This window comes from Haliotis rufescens, unplaced genomic scaffold (genome assembly GCF_023055435.1).
Source record: "Haliotis rufescens isolate VD_foot unplaced genomic scaffold, xgHalRufe1.0.p SCAF_2, whole genome shotgun sequence".
NCBI classification, from domain to species: domain Eukaryota; kingdom Metazoa; phylum Mollusca; class Gastropoda; order Lepetellida; family Haliotidae; genus Haliotis; species Haliotis rufescens.
This window is the reverse complement of record NW_025963890.1, coordinates 62,838,237-62,855,603: the sequence shown is the minus strand read 5'-3', so window position 1 is coordinate 62,855,603 and position 17,367 is coordinate 62,838,237. Positions and strand designations below refer to the sequence as shown.

At 40.8% G+C, this 17,367-nt stretch overlaps 1 protein-coding gene across 1 annotated transcript; it reads left to right on the top strand.

Moving 5' to 3' along the window:
- The first annotated feature begins 1,016 nt into the window (after window positions 1-1,016).
- On the top strand, window positions 1,017-14,313 carry LOC124142725. The gene is made up of 2 exons (XM_046511337.2): window positions 1,017-1,988; window positions 11,910-14,313. The coding sequence occupies exons 1-2, from the start codon at window positions 1,752-1,754 to the stop codon at window positions 12,333-12,335; spliced, it is 663 nt and encodes a 220-aa protein (XP_046367293.1). The 5' UTR covers window positions 1,017-1,751; the 3' UTR covers window positions 12,336-14,313.
- The last annotated feature ends 3,054 nt before the right edge of the window (window positions 14,314-17,367 follow it).

Sequence of the window (17,367 nt, the reverse complement as noted above, 5' to 3'; positions counted from 1 at the left end):
ATGTAGTGGGATGTAGAGAATGTGCGGTCCCCATGGTTCTATGCTGTTTAGGTATGTTTGCATAACAAGTGTTCGCGGCTCCAGTGTTCACAAAACAAAGGTTATTAGCAGTCATTACATGATTAAATTAAATCAAATTAAATTGAATGACAAAATAATCGACAGTAGTTTACATTAAATACACGCAACATCTTTAGTTTTGTTTACAACGATTAGCAACAAGGAAATCAGTTTCATTTTGGCAGAAGCGTCGACCAGATTGGTAAACTATACTGGTTTCTGTCTACAGATATATAAATGCGCCTAGGCGGAACCGCATTCCAAAAACAGAACCAGTTCAGCGACAGCACCAGACAAAATTCATTGAGTACTCGAGCATTTGACGGGCTTGCGGGTAGCAAATGCGATGCGTGTCTGACACAGACGTGCTACAAAACACATGTGCTTCCTGCTGTGGGTATTGTGAACTGCTGCCTGAATGTGTTGTGTTTCTGGGAAGGAAGTAGACCATGCATGTTAGAGATAGTTTACAGATCACACTCAGTGAGTTCGTGCAGTGTGGCAACTCTTTTGTGTGTATTACATATCAACCACAGTTTACCTGTGTGACGTTGTCAACCTATGAGAATTGAATCTTATCAACATGGCATGATTTTAAACTTATTATTAAACTTGAGCAAGGTATACAAGCTTATTTGTGAATAGTTCGCAACACGAGTGCCGAAATACAATTATAACATAGCTATTGTTGTGATACTCTATGTTGTTTTGAAACTATATGGTTTTTATTTGAAAATGCATCGTTTAAGTATGATAGGTCGTTTCAGTACAAATTCGTCATGGTACGTACACATATCAAAGTAAATTAATCTAAATTTTCAAAAATCTATTTCCCTTTATAGCTTTCTCAGTTAAAATGATTAACTTCACTATGTTCATTAAATATTTACTGAGAAATGTGTCGCTCCAGGCATAAATGTTGGTTTTAGTTTCAACATCTGCTTATGTCAATTTCCTTAAAATCTGGACAACTGGGTTATCTCATTTATAGACTTCACCTGACCTGCATCTTAAAGTTACCTAACTCCTCCATATCAGCTAATAAAAGTGATATAATTCGTATTCACCCGTATCAAGGTAAATATCACCTGTTTACATGTTCAGGGGTGGTCGCGGGGGGTCGGCGAGGGTGCCCTGCATTCAGCCAATCAGAAAGCACGGAGCGTGATAGGTTATTTGTAGTGGGAATTACTGAAGTTATATTGTTTAGGCAAGTAGCTTGCCCGTCGTCTGTCGGTTAAATGAGTCATCATCCACATTGAGTGTCACATGGCGGTGAAAGCGGAGTATACATGCTTGCAACAGTTGATATGCCGCAAGGGTTGTGAACTTGGTATTTATCGACTGCTAATTTGACTTGCCCGTCACTACCTATCTACAGCCACTGAACAGTCAGAAGTGAGAGTACTCGTTTGAAAAAAAAAATCACAGAAGAAAGGTGTTTTGGTCTGTTGACAAGGGATTATTGCGGATGCTCAGGCCGAACCCGTGACCTATATTTGCATTGAGCAGCAATTAGTTTGTCGTCTGCTTTTGGAAGTGACAGCTGTTGAGCGCGCGCACGCATTGTGATTGTCGTCTGCTCTCAGTGAAGTCCGGATGTGGTGTTTGGTCCGTGCACTGGACTTAATGTGAACTTGCAAAAAAACAGTATTCTTGGAGTTTTATCACCGCCGTGTGTGTCGAGACTTATGGAAAGAGCTGATCGCAACAGAATGGTTCCTGTCGAGGGTGCTGATAAGTATACCGACTCCATTGAGTTGTCAAACGCATGCAGAGAATTCTACCAGTCGAGACTGAAAAGTGCGCAGACTTTGAAAGAAAAATGGGGAAGTGACAGAAAGGTTGTGAATATCTCTGACAGCAATGGAAATGAAAAGAAAAAGTCATCAATTGACATCGCCATGGAGAAACTCCGAAGCGAGATGGTAAGGTTTTTTAAAATATTTCGGTTTTTGAATTTCTTCAAGTGATTCATATCCTAGGTATGGCCAGGCCACATGTGGTAACATATGGGGGCATTGTATATATATTTCAGATGTTACTCGCTATTAAAAGTCTAACGACATGGTGACTTTATTATTTTGATATCGACTTGCATTGTATTCACTTTCATTGTTTTGTTTGTTTATGAGCCTTGAGCACTTTCCTATGGAATGTGTGACGTTGTAATGGCATGTACTGTTATTTAAAGGAAAGGTGCATTTCTGGATGATGAAACTTATGATTTAAGTTATATTGATATTATATTATAAACACCCCAGTGAAATTAATACTGTGATTAATTGGGTACATCTGAAAGAGACAATTTAATATTTTATTGAAGCGACTTATTTTTTATTTTTTTTATCGATGTGATTACTAATAATACAGAATATTTAGCAAGTTGTTGAATAATCCTACGCATCCCCCTGTGTTATGACATCGAGATTAGCCCTTTCCCTAATCATCTTTATTATCGTAAATTATCGATAATAATGAACTTAGTGTGAATATAGTCTACAAATTCATCATTTAATGTGTTAAGACACCCCCCAACTGTACTGTTCTCGCGAGGGTTTCTTTCATGGCAGGAGACTCGCCAGCCCTCCACTCCACGCAGGGTATTTCTTTGTTCAAATATGTTCTGGAGAAACAAATGGACGGATAGAAGACTTTCCCAAATGTCAAGAGTTAACCTCTGGCCATTGGGTCAAACTTTAAATCAAACCGATTCCAGAATGCATCGGTGATGCATTAGCACCTTTCAGTGCCAGGGTCATCAAAAGCACAAATATTCCGGATTCGGTTCATCACCTTAGACGCAACAGGACTTTATTTGCCCCATTCTGTATCTATCATTCCCTCTTAGTTTTAACAGCTGGGCCATCCACATGCCCGTTTGATCTTAACCCTTTTAATGTCACTCACTCACCGCTTTGCAGTTTAAGGAGGACAAAAAGTGACCTTTTGATCTCTTTCTCAACTGAAACCCTCCCGCCGTTTAACTTTATGCTTAATTAATCACCATCATATCCATGGAATAAATATTATACAAGTTCATTTTGATAAAGTTTAATGGGTTAATGTATTTGTTGAGGGTGAGTCTGTCACCACTAGCCCCAATTCAACCGACTTAATAGCTCTCTGAAAAACACTGATTCGTCTCTCAACGTCTACATTGCAAACACCAGTGACTCACGATACCCTTACAGCGATCTTTGACCAGTTCGACACCCCAGATATCTGATCCAAGCCTTGTGGCTGCGTTACAAAGGCGATTATTGCTCGACATTGGGTAATTTACCTGCGCATGCAAGCAAATAATATGCATATAACCGGTGTCAGGTGGCGCTAGAGACTAAATGGAGTGATGGACAGTTTGTAAGGGTTACTGATCAACCAATATATAATTCGTCACGGGTTGTTTTATATATATCAGGACAAAGTTAAAACTGCTGTGTAAAGGGCACCGACTGTACATATACCAGTGCTGTACACGTTTCATTACAGTCATGGCCCTCTGTTTGCTCACGAGTGCATTATCACACCCAATCCAACCGGCGACAGCGCGATTCAATTGACACAAAACTGCGCTTGGCGATAAAAGAATCGGTTTGAATCGTATAAATGTCAACCAGTAATAATCTCGGGTATATCGTCCATGCGGCCGGAATAGCATATGGCGTTATTTACCCGAGATAAATTTAGATAAGGTGGGATGAGTCATTCCTCGAATTGAAAGGACAATTTTCTTCCCGAATTGAAGTCGACGTATAGAAATGTCCGAGAGGAAATTATGGCCTTTAGAAAGTAGTGAGGAAAACTCAACGTAAAGGATCTGGTCTTTAGTAGAGCAGGAGCCATCATGTCTAGGTGTCGGACGGCTAATTTACTACTACATTTGTCATATTTTTAACTTCGTGGCTGATCAACGTCGATCTCAGTGTTGAAGGCTATAAACATGCGCTTTTGTTAACCCATACAACCATGAAATGACTTGAACAATTGAACTTCCTACCCAGCTCACCTTGCTGTAATAGACACTCTTATAGCACCTATAATGAACTTATTTATGAATTTAATACTTCCTGGGTATTGAATAAGTCAATGTCCTTGGGTGTATACTCGTATGGCCACGGCTTTCTGTATGTATTGTAATGAATTATATGTTTAACAGTGTTGTGCATGTGAGGAGTGAGTGTTTTACGCCGCTTTTCCAGCAATCAGAAATAGCCTCCATGCATTGTATCCATATGGGGAATCGAACCCGGTCCTTCGGCGTAATGTGCGAACACTTTAACCGCTAGGCTGCTCCACCACCCCTGTGAGGGAGAGATAAGGATGCGCATGTAGGAACTGCAGTAATTTGAATTTGTATCCTGCAGCAATTACTTCATATCTATATTTGAAATACATTCAGGTCCAGGTTAAAGAATGATACGGCTTACGTTGTACAAGTTTATACTTTCCAGCTTATTTTCTTATTACTGTGGGCGGTATCAATACAATGTCGTGAAGAATGCTGTGAGGTTCCGTTGACATTTTCACACAAGCTTGAACAAGACGTATAATGACCTCATTCACCCACGCAGTAACTATAGTACTATCTAGATAAGCTGAGACAAAGAACGATATGCCTCATGACCAATTAGGGCAATTAAGCACAACAAGCCAAGACCTCGTTTGGGCATTAACGACATGTCATTTCACAGTGCCCTCCACTCTTAACATTCCAGTCTCCATGACACACACGTATTAAAATATACACAGCACAATACGCGCTTCGGTTGGCTGTGTAAAAGGAGTAGGTGGAAAAAACAACCTTGCCGAACCCCTATTTAAAGACGTATATAGACAGCTGACAATCCTTGCAGACTCATCTTCCATGATGACCCAATTTTGAATTTACTGTCACACATCTTTACAGCGTATTACCCATCCTGGAGCTTCCTATTTGAACAAAGAATAATAAGTTTTAAAAGATATTTGATACATTTGTGTTAAGTTTAAAAATAAATAAATTACAGTTTGAATGTGTGGTGGATATTTGTCGAGTCATACCTAATAATGTTTGTTTAACCAACTGTTAGAAAGTTCGTTTGCATTAGAAATGTTAACACATAGTAAAATTTGTATCTTCATTACGTCATAGCGCAAGCCATGTGATAGTATGCGAACACGCGTCTTCGCACGTACGCGTGTGTATACACTCCCATAAAATAGTATAAATCATATTCAAGCATCGTCGATAAGAAACAAGGGTTATGGTCACAAGAGTTGACAGTTCCTACATACTCAATGTATACTAAACGAAAAAAGTTAGCCATCGTGAATATTTTAAAAATCTTTTTTTTGTCGTAAAGACTGGGCACATAGTTTCATATTTCCCTTATAAAAATATTGCATGAGCCCTAACGTTTTTGTTCATTATATATCGAGAGGGGGCGCAGAAGTACGACTATCAGTGCGTTTTAACCATTCAAACTGATAAACGTAACTATACCCTGATTGTATTCTCCGAACATTGTTTCATATGACATCATCCTAGTGGCATAGTGTGTCAAAAGGCTGTTTCAAACCATTTGCATATCCCTTACGAGAAGTGGATGAATATGTCACGATGAATGTGTATCCGACGCATTTAACTCGAACACACACGGTCCAGGGTTATTGACAATGGTTGCTGATACATATTGATCACAGTGACTTAAGGGGCATACGAAGGAGAGGTTGGTTGTAAGTCGGTTGTATACCTCCCCAAACGCCAAGCGACTTCCATTCAGATGAAAGAAAACTTGTCAGATGATCAGCTATAGTCTTCAAACGTTATCAGATGAAACCTCTGCTATGGCTTTTCCTTCGTTTGATTTACAATAAAGACACATATATTTATAAAATATGTTTGTGTCTTATGTCAATCAACCGTTACAGGTGATAAAAAGGACATTAACGAACTCTACTTACACTATATTCAAATTATTAGTGTGATATGATTAATATGACAAGAATGGGATTGTCTACAATGTTAAAGTGAAGTATTAGCATCACATTTAAATGAGACATAATCATTAAGTTTGAGGTTATCTGAGCAGAGGTCATCCTTGTTTGGGGCGATCCCTTGGTCTGTCACATTCGAGGATTTCTTACTGTTAGTCACCACTGATAACCATGTTGTAAATGCTCTTGTAGAAAAATCAGTGTCTGCCATGTTAACGCCAGGCGTGGGAAATTCCCTTCAGACAAATCCTTGTTATCACCTGGGGGAGATCGGGATACTGCCAATGCTATCATTGAATGTTTGAACTCTTCTTTTGAGGATACGGAGCATTTACTTATATCCATTTATATCCGAGATTTTCAGCTGATTCTCAGGAAATTCTTTGCACGTTTATTTAGAACGGCAACTTACTGACAAAACTAGAATCACAATCACTGCGAATCGGGGATTCGAACCTATAGGATTCTGGCACGCTTTAAGGGGCGCAACTCTGCATTGCGAATTGCAGCGCCTAAGACTTGTATTGTTTTCAACTTGTGTCTTGCCTGATGGACATCGTCTGTACCGAATAAAGAGTCTAAACATGTCGATAGGAACCTGTCTGTATAGTACGAACAATTTAAGCACTTCTTTAACTGACATTCTGGTCTTAATCCAATAAGCTGGTATCTGATACATCATGCTGACTGGTGAACCTATTACTCCTTAATTGAGCAGCTTCCATCAGCCTTTTTCGGCTGCACCAACGACACAAATTGTTTCGAGCTTTTAAAGAAAGATAAAACATAAATCCCCAGACGGCCATAGTGTCATGAAGCCTCACTCCTGACGTTAGATTATGTGAGTATATATAGCAGTGTACAGTTTCGTACCCAAGGCGTTGGTTGGGTATCCTTTCTGATGTACAGTTGGCCTGTCATGGTTTATTGGCATAGTGACTCGATGTCCTTTAGTACAAGGCCAGCTGCCACGCATGGCTTGGGTTGACTTGGGAGGTGCTAACTACTCTTATTAAGTCATTATGGTATATTTACCGAGTCCCTGGTATATTTATACCATCAGGCTAAATGCTCAGATAAATGGTTTGATAATCGACTGGTATAGTCAAATGCCATATCTAACAGCTAGCCCGAATCTCCTTCGCGCATGAATATCTTCAGTAATAAGGGTATACATTGCTGGCCAGGGGATAGTCAGGAAGTACGAACAATAAATGTAGGCAGTTGACGTGGAACATTACCACATTTAACACATCAGTGACAAACATTATGTCCGATGTAATTCCCTATTTTGACTTGTACCATATGTACCCGTGTGTTTTCATGTTAAAAGTTGAATTGCCCTTGCATGTGTATGTGACGGGTGCCACTGGTGTTTGCAGGATACGCTCGCAGTTTTACGAACACGTGGTATCATCACTACTTGATAGTGCTTCATGAACACATGTTTATGCTATAGTTATAATGGTACAGTATACTTTGCTTTCAGTAGATATTTCGTATGGCTATGGAAATGGTTTTATCACTTTTACTTCAAGCCTGACATTATATCTAGAAAGTGATGATGATAATCTCACTTTGCTAAAACTACATAAACCAACGAAAAGTGTTTCCATTTAGATTACTATCAACTTATTTTATTAATCTGCTCGTGGTTAGTTGAAGTTTGGTATTTTCAAACATAATGGACACTATATACCAGTTCCTATCCGTACTCCAACCAACAGAGCCGCCTCTTTCTTTGCACGACGTTGAACTAAAAAAGAATTCTAAAACATTTGCATGATTAAAAAGCTAACATCTAGCGCAACTCCAAGCATGCAGCAGCGCTTTTCTAATGATCTACAAACACGGAACGTGCTCTTTGTCACTAAGACATCGGCCATGAAAATCGATTTCAAAGAAGGAAAAAACACATCCAAACACTTTTTCCCACCAGGTAATTGTTTTATTAAAACCACTTCTATTTGCGGTGTCGCCGAGACAGCTAAGTCGCGAATTCTAAACCATGGGATCAAAGGAAAGCCTACCACAGACAGTACCGTTCCGAAAGTGCCCAGAACTTTAAAAATGTTTCCTCATTTGTTGTCATGGCAACCAGGTAGGTCAAGGTGTATTTTGTGATGACTTACTTGAGGAAAATCTGTGAGTCAGACACCCTCCTGATCCCCGCCCCTCCCCCGACAGGACGCGGATGTTCACCCTCAGTAGTGTTGCCAACACCTCATTGGGACGCTACCAAGCCACTTGTCAGGGTAAACACACCTATCTCAAGCCTTGATTCTACCTATGTTTACAGAGCCGGGTATTTCCTTATTCACCTTATCCGCAGAATCACTCGATTATCTATATCAACATAGGCCCGTCATACCCACAGTTAGGACCGTCTGTACGTAATCGGAATGCGTGTGGTATTTGTCAGTTTGAGTTTATAAACATCGCATGGATATACCATCGTATTGACATTTATGGGGACATTAGTTGCATGTATGGTGAGTCTATTTTGAAGTGGTCGGCCTTGGTGTCACGTGGTTAATGCGGTTTTAAAACGTTTTGTAAACGTGAAACAATGCAAGTCTATTGCAATGTGACTCCAAGCATGTGTTATGTCATTGGCTCCTTCAGATGTGTGATATACACCCGGTTTTACATCGATATTAGTATGCTATATGTCGATAATGTTGTTTTACAAAAATATAGTAACCATGAGGGGGCACGGGTGGCCCAGTCGTCTAAGGCGCCGCGATTCGCTGTGCAGAGTTGCGTTCCTTCGGACTCGCCAGAAACCTATGATTGTGGGTTCGAATCCCGATTCGCCCCGATTATGTTTCTTTGTTAGTCAGCACCATACCCGTGCTCGTAGGTTTCACCGAAGTGGTAAACGTCTGAGACCTGCATCACTTCGGGCTTTCCTCCCAAATTAAGCTGCGAGACGCGATATAACTGGAATACTGTTAAAAGCGGCGTTAAACCCAACTCACTCACACTAGTAGCCATGATACGACACGCAATTTGACCCCAAACATGCCATTAAATGGCTCTTTCAAATAGATGGTATGAAACAAGTGTGACATCTATTTAAGTGTGTTGGAGCTCTTCCGTATTGGAGGTAGAAGTGTTTATAATCAATTAAACAATAGTTATTTGATTGTGTCGGAAGGCGTTGGGGATAAGGTAACGCCGCTGGCCATTATAAACAATACTGTGCGTTATGACGGACACTCATTAAACTGTCACAGTTTTATTTCATCATCATTAATTCCCGTCGCTAGGTTACTGTTCCACCTCGTAACAGAACGTGTCCCTGGGGTAACGTACTGTGTCTGGCTGGAGTTTATGTGTCCGATTTTATTGACAGGACCGAGGTTAATAATCTGATGGTGGCATGCTTCTCTTATATGACGCCATAAACTGGAAATAATAGCATGACCTTGAGGGCTGCATTATGAATGCAAACGAAATGAATTCTCTCCCACGAAGTGAGTAAGTGAGTGAGCGAGGAAGTAAGTAAGTCAGTCAGTCAATGTTCTTTCAAGTTATTGAGTTCGAATAGACAATGCTTTTAGAAAGTCGTCAGATGTAACATATGTTATATTTGAGATTACTTTTCTGTTTGTGACGGGTGGCACCGGTGGGACAGGATACCTTCACCTTTTCGCGAACACCTGGTATCATTACTATTTGATAGTGATTCATAAACACATGCTCATGATATAGTCGGAATTGTACAATCGACTCTGCTTTATGCTGAGATTTCTATTGGATATGGAAAGGGTTTTGTCGCTTTATTTATTTAGTAAAGTACAAAGTTTTATACGTTTTGTCCGGTCCAATTCGAGATTCAAACCCACCCTAAAGTTTTGTTTAATGCTAATTTTGCAGTTATATCCCGGCGTGTTTGTTAAATGTGGAAGGAAAATCTCACGAGATGCAGGTTGTTGACGTTTGTTTTGTTGAACTCTTTTGGGTACCTTTCGTGTGACGAAAGTTACATTTTTTTCATCAAGAAAACGGAATGAACCAACGTGGGGAGTCAGTGTTTACAAACCGTTTCACGTTTACTTGAACGACCTTTTGACAGAGATAGATTATCAACGAGTATTTTTGTAGTTGTGGTTTGTTCTAACCGAATTTAAGGAAATACGAGTTCTGTAGCTGCTTTGAAGATGTCTTCAGTGATCGAGTACGTCCCTTTAAGCAAGTTAAGTTTCAATTTCTGTTTTACACTCCGCATTTACGGGCGAATGTCATTTTATCCTAATTCTGCTTCAAAGAAGTGTTTCAACCTTTGGTATTAGCTATTAGATTCTCGGAGAAGGCATTTGCAATTATTGATGTTTTGTCATTTCCTTTTTCGCGAGAATTATTCCATGGTATCGAGGAAGTTCCCCTTACTCTCATATTAACCTTACTTCGTTTAGATAATTTCACTTCATCTTTCGGGGACATACAGCCTTTAATTTACCGAGTATAGCATAACTCTTGCTGATATTTAAAGAGTCAAAACCGTGAGCATCCGAGTGAGAAAGAGTTCAGCTTGTCGTAAGACGGGATTGGGGATAGGGTGGTCAGTTTTGCTGACTTGGTTGATGCATGTCATCGCATCCCAACTGCGTAGGTCGATTCTCATGTCAATCACTGGATTGGCTGGTCCAGACCGCCGTCATATTGCTGGAATATTGCGGCGTGAAACAACAAACAACTAATAGAGTTAGTTGAGGTTCTACCGGTGAATGCTTTTCGGCCCAAAAGTATTTTCGTGCCTTATCGATATTTCCCGTACAATAGGCCAACTTTTATCAGCAGCCGCACTTCCTTGTCCAGAGGCCAGCTGTTTAAAGTGACCACTGGCGAAAGTAATACTGACCTCCCAGACCGTGCAATAAAAGTGTAAGGAGGGGACTTGGGGGGTCTGTAGGTGAAAAACATCCTGGCATGTCAGTCACGTGGTAAAGGCAGCGTTCACAACATGGTGGCATGTTGCTCCCATCGGTATACATTAGATATGCTTGTAGCAGTAATAAAACTGGTGGAAGGTGATGGAAGGAGGTTATTTTGAAGATATCGTATACACTTCAGAGGAAGTGTTGTTTGTGGTTTACGCTAAGTAGTAAACCGACCGGTTCTGGGAGGTCGCATGCGCGTATATTAGACAATATATGTCATTCCGTCGTTGTATACAAGTACCGTTCTGTACAAGATGTTGCCAACAAACACAATGTAAACAAGACAATAAGGAATGGCAGGTTCAGCTTCACGAGATGCTTTAAGACAAATTGAACATTTACTGTTCCTACGTAAGTAGTGCTAAAAGATCAATAGAGAACACATGGCACCATTTGTTCACATATTATTCTACACACATTCTTAATCTGTCAATTTCTTGAACCCGCACGTAGTCACATCTCATTGTGGTTTATTTCATTTCTTTCTAAATGCAGTTCTATTCGAGCTGCTAACTGCTTCATGCATAGATGGGTTATAGTATTGTCTAGGTACGTCTCCTTATCACACGCTGTGGTTGGTGTTTTTGGAAAAGCGAAGGGTTATAGTGTTATCTAGGTACGTTCTCTCTCACATGTTGTGGCCAGTGGAGTTTTAGTGAAAGCTTTGCCCAAACATGTTGCAACCACGGTGTACCAAATAGTCATCCCTATTAGCAGTTGCTGTTTGTTAGTAGACACGAAACATAACGAGTATTACTCATTTAGCCAACATTGTTTCGGTGCCCAATAATACCCCATACTTTACCCCAGGGTTATTTCCAGACTGACATCAGAAGGGCATGGCTTAATACAAGATGTGTTTGTGGATCACGTTCCGTATATGTAATGATGTCGACATTAACCCATATTCTACTCTTGTTGCAGGCTTCGTTGATGGACCAGGATCTATCACTGATGAAACAGCTGCTGACGCTGAACGAGGAGATTGAGGAACTGAAGTGGCGGAGGAGATACTGTTGGAGCAAGAGTTCCTTCCTCAACAGTTCCTGTGAAGTAGCGAGCACTGATTGGTCCCAGTCGGACATGTCCATTACCAAGATGGGGGACGACCTACCGCCCAAGTACCCGTCACCATCAAGCCTGTCTCTGTCCATAGACGATAGCAGGTGCTCGTTCTACGATGACGCCGATAGTGCCAGAACCTTGAGCCGTGAACAATTGAAAGGGTCCATGTCCAAAATGGTTCAAAAGATTCAGAAGCTTGAACGTGATTCTTATGACTCTGGTATTAACGAAGGTTACACAGAAACGTCGATCCCTGTTCCCCAGCCTCTTGTGACACACTTGTGATGACATATAGGCGACATCGTCTTCATCCGTACATTCAACACGGCTTGTGCTAAGAGGCTGAAAACTAGGGTAGTTATTCTCAAAACGAACGATATATTAATATCAGCCTACGTAAAGAGCCATTGATGACTGGTGGTATTCTAGTCATACAAATAAACACGATTTTTCCTCTTGTAAATGCAAATACGGCCAGTCATGAAGGCGGAAGTGGTTGGAAAAGAAATGACCTTTAGTGACCTTAACATGGACGCCAAGCGTGAGGCTTCGTGGTTGTGCGTGACTTAAGCGTTATGTTGAGGACTACACAATAAGACCACGTTGTCGACGACTCGCACGTTGACGTGGGGGCACAAAGAGGACGAAGGTCTCTCACCCGACAATGTTTACATCCGTGGTTTATTTCAGTACACGGATCGGTGGCCATGTGAACGTTGAAGTAGTCACATAAGTGCAACAGTTTCAGACAGTTCAACGCCATACCTTGTCTCCGATACAATGCTTGAATGCATGCGTTTATGCATTTTGAAAGCATGCGTGTATGCTTAATTATTGCATGAAAAGGTTTGATGTAATTCATAAAAGAATCCAATGTACAACTGGAATACAGTTGAAACTTATAACAAAAACGGACATGCCTTAGGCTTGATATGCCTCAGTAGTTGGAACTCTTAAGGATGGTTGAATATTGAATATGTGTATTTTAGAGATTGATATGAATGGTTGTGAGTCGATGTTTGGCGACATGTTGGTATCTGAGGATATTGAATCAGAAATTATGACTAAGTGCTAAATCTCGTCATATATAGATCGCACATGAGCCACGCTAGTTTCTTGCCATATCTAGCAGTGCTACTGACATTGTTACAAGCATTGCTTCGGGCGATGATGTCATACCATAGAGCTCTGGCTGATTACTTGTGATTCATATTTTGACAGGGCTTCGAGGAGCTTTACTGAACGGTTGACAGCAAACTTGAAATATTGATAAGCCTGAACAAATAACAATAAACGAAAGTGCCATAATATTTCTTTTGACGACTATGTGTATTGGTAACACATGCGTGTACATATGTGATCATTAGCTTTGAATGTGTTAGGCTTATATGTTCTATCCTGTCCAGATTTCATTTACGCAATAAGAGTGAGTCTAAGCTGAACCACAAATACGAAGTTTGATGCCAATTTTAAAAATGACTTTACATGACCAACCATTTTGTAAATTTTAAAATATTTTAATGTTGGACAGTGTGAAAAGGAAATACTCAAGTCGATCCAGAATTAAAATTAAGCGTTTTTATGATTTTGTAATGCATCTGCTTCCTCAAACTTCCACGAATGTGGAATAATTCTCTCTCCGTTCATCGGTTTCATTTCTGTTTCGTTCACTGATCCCTTCAACAAACAAATTCATAAACTATGTAATAATAAGAGGAGAGGCCAAATAACACTACTTGGTCATTTTAAATCAGGTGACACTTTTGATACAGGTGTCGATTGTAAACGATCTAACTGTAAATCAATTTAGATGACATAATCGTTGTCTTATGACTGATGGGTATTTCTGCATATCCTCTTCATTGTTACATTTGTGTAGTATAATGTTTGCTACTATAATATGACATATCTTAAGAGTAATAACAAGCCACATTAAACTTTTACAAAAGTCACCTATCAGCACATGCACAGGGTATACAGTGAATCTGGCTGCACTGAGTATTTACCTGACACTCATATTGTATAATGTGTAGCCACTTGAAGTGTCGCGATACTGACCAATGTCCATTGTCCGATGTCCAATGCAAAGTCCATTGTATTGTGCAAGTCTCAATGCAACCCAGTGTGCCTATCAGTGGACGCTTCTGGTTCCCCGACTGCACTGATGGAGACACAGTGTTATTGTTAGTAGTATGTTCATGTACATTCATGTTTGTTCTTTATTTATTGATTATTTCTCCATAATAAAATGATATTACACATACAGGTGGCCACTGTTTTGTTTGCATGGTACTGATAAAGGGTCATGATGTTGGTTTTACGCCGCTTTTAGCAATATTCCAGCAACATCAAAGCGGGGGCCACCAGAAATGGGCTTCACACATTGTACCATCTGGGGAATCGAACCCTGGCATTCGGAGTGACGAGCGAAAGCCTTAACTACTAGGCTACCCGACCACCCCTGTAAAGAATCATGGGAGGATTGGGGTTCTTTAAGAGGAACACCCGTAGATGTGACCCATGAGGAGCTGTAGCTAAATTGGGTTTACGGCTGGCCTAGGGGTGTATGGGTCATCAGCTCCCAGAGTTGTCCCCCTTAGTTGTGTCATGATTCGATTCCATCTTGATCTTTGTCTGTTAGCACCGTGCAGTGTTCATGGGTTTAACCAAACGTCTGAGACTTCACTCACTTTGAACATCCCTCAACATGAAACCGACACGCCGTAATTAAATTATAATATTTTTCAAAGCGGCGTAAAGGGAGTGCACGCATGGCCCCGTGGTCTTAGGCTTCACTACGCGTTTGCAGAGTTGCTCCCCTTAGCAACACCAGGGGTTTGAATCCAACATTCGATTCTGTTATAATATTTAGGTCTTGTAGCATCCTAGCTCAGTAACCTCACCCACATTGAATATGTAACTTTTCAAAGCGGCGTTAAGCCAAAAATAATCACTCACTTACTATTTAACTGTTACCCACGTCCGGAGATTCCAAGAAACGTTATGCCTTTGAGAAACCAGCGATCACACCATTATTCAAGGCCCCAAATGAAAACTTAACTAGATAACAAATTTGTGAAACTAATCGCTCATCGTGAGTAGTTTATTTGGAATGAAAATGAAGTAGTATTACCAAGAAGACTCAAGGCCATCTTCACTTTACCACCGGACTGTCGTGTCTAGTGACGTCATCCACGAGACGCCGTCTAGCAAGGTTCAGTTAGATCTCCCTCCTCATCCATCACCCCATACCGACTCCCGCTCCGTTTGTTCTGGGTAGCCGCAGGTGGTTAGGAATGCTAACTTCAGTGACCTTCTGAGTTTTAGACCAAAGCTGCAGCGTAAAAAAGTTTCAAACTATTAACGAACGCGGCCACCTGCTTTGGTTTGAAAAGCTTTACGGGTCCTGAACTATCATGCATTAATGTTTAATAACAATATTTTTCCGTCTGTTTCGGGAATTGATGCATGACGGAATACATGTGTCAAATCTGATGACGGGAAGCGTCGATATTCAGTTGTCGGACAAACCTGCCATGAATGGATGACGCTGTTAAAATCAAATATGTATCAGAATCTGGTTTCTAAGCCTTTGTATGTCATGGTTGCCATAACGACGCATAAGAAGGTACCGAATAATTCCATTACTGCCAATGTTATAAAAAAATGAATGTGGATCTAGTTTTGACAGACACGACAGTTACTACTGTGAGGCGCTAAACCACAAAGTGTGTGAATTGATGGGGCTGCTGGTGGGGCAGGACATGCTTACCTATTTCGCGAACACCTGGTGTCATCTCTGAGTGAGTGAGTGAGTTGGGTTTAACGCCGCTTTTAACAACATTCCAGTTATATCACGGCGTGTCAGCTTAATGTGGGAGGAAAGCCCAAAGTGATGCAGGTCTCAGACGTTTACCACTTCGGTGAAATCCACGAGCACGGGTATGGTGCTGTCAAACCTAGAAGCATAATCGGGGCGAACCAGGATTCGAACACACAATCATAGGTTTCTGGCGAGTCCGATAGGACGCAACACTGCACAGCGAATCGCGGCGCCTTAGACGACTGGGCCACCCGTGCCCCCTGTCATCTCTGAATTCCAGTGAGCCATTCATAGAATTCATCACCCCTATTTTACCTTTTACACCCAATGGAATCTGTTTCGTCGGAAAATCGAGACTGGTTAGTCTCTGGCGTTACCGTTTCATATTTAGTATAGCATATGCAAAAAGGAGGGGTGTGTTTACACACCCTATGACAACTACATAACAAAAATATATATATCAAATAGAAATAAACTGTTTAAAACATGAATTCTCACAACAAAGGCCCGCGGTGTTGATAGAAAGCTATGACAAACTTCTCATTCATTAGCATTCTCAGATTACATATAGAAAGAACACACGATACGACTGATGAGATTCGAACCCGTGCCGTGTTCCCGCTGAGTGGGGGCACACACCATTTGGCTATACGGAGACAGGAAGATTTAAGACATGTTTTGCTCCATAATAACAAACTGAAATCATATTACAATCGCCTGATATGTTAGGTCGATGACCTTATAATATCAGACTGTTTAATGGTTATTTGGGAATCTCCATCAATTCGGACTTTTCTCCGACATCAAACTGACGCGCGGTCCTGCAACTTTATTGTTTAAAGCGGCGTATACCAAACTCACACACTCACTCAATCGGTTGAGGGTTAAATTATGTTTACAGTAATGGTGAATCTGGAAAAATCGCATTAACACCCGAGTCAAACACACTGGTGATTTATTGAAAATATATAACGTCCACGCCAGAAAATAGCTCGATTGTCTGCGAAACAGATTCCATTAGGCGAAAAGGCAAAATATTGATGTAAAGTGTACGAATGGATCACTGAAATGATCGTAAGAAAGTCCAGTCGGTGGTATTGACATCGTTGAATGGCTGCCAGCGTCTTGTTGCTTGTAGTAATATACTGCCCTAGAACTATTGTAAACTCCAGTGTACAAACAAGCTTGTCGTAAAGTGGGTGAGTTCATATCTCCCCCGTTGTGATGAATGACTCGAGGTACCTTGCCCACATTCCAAGCATGACCACTGCACACTTCAGTCACTGCTGATTGGGGTCAGCCACAGGTGACCTTTCATTGTAGCATGTCCATACAGCAGTTGTCGCCCTTTAGTTTTCGATGTTGCATAATATAATGGCCTTCCACTTTCATACTGAGCGAAGACGCCATAAACTCTATCTGGTTGCCGATTAACCATTACTTACTCGTTTTCGAGTATGTTACCAAATGTTACACGTTACCCTGTTTGGATTG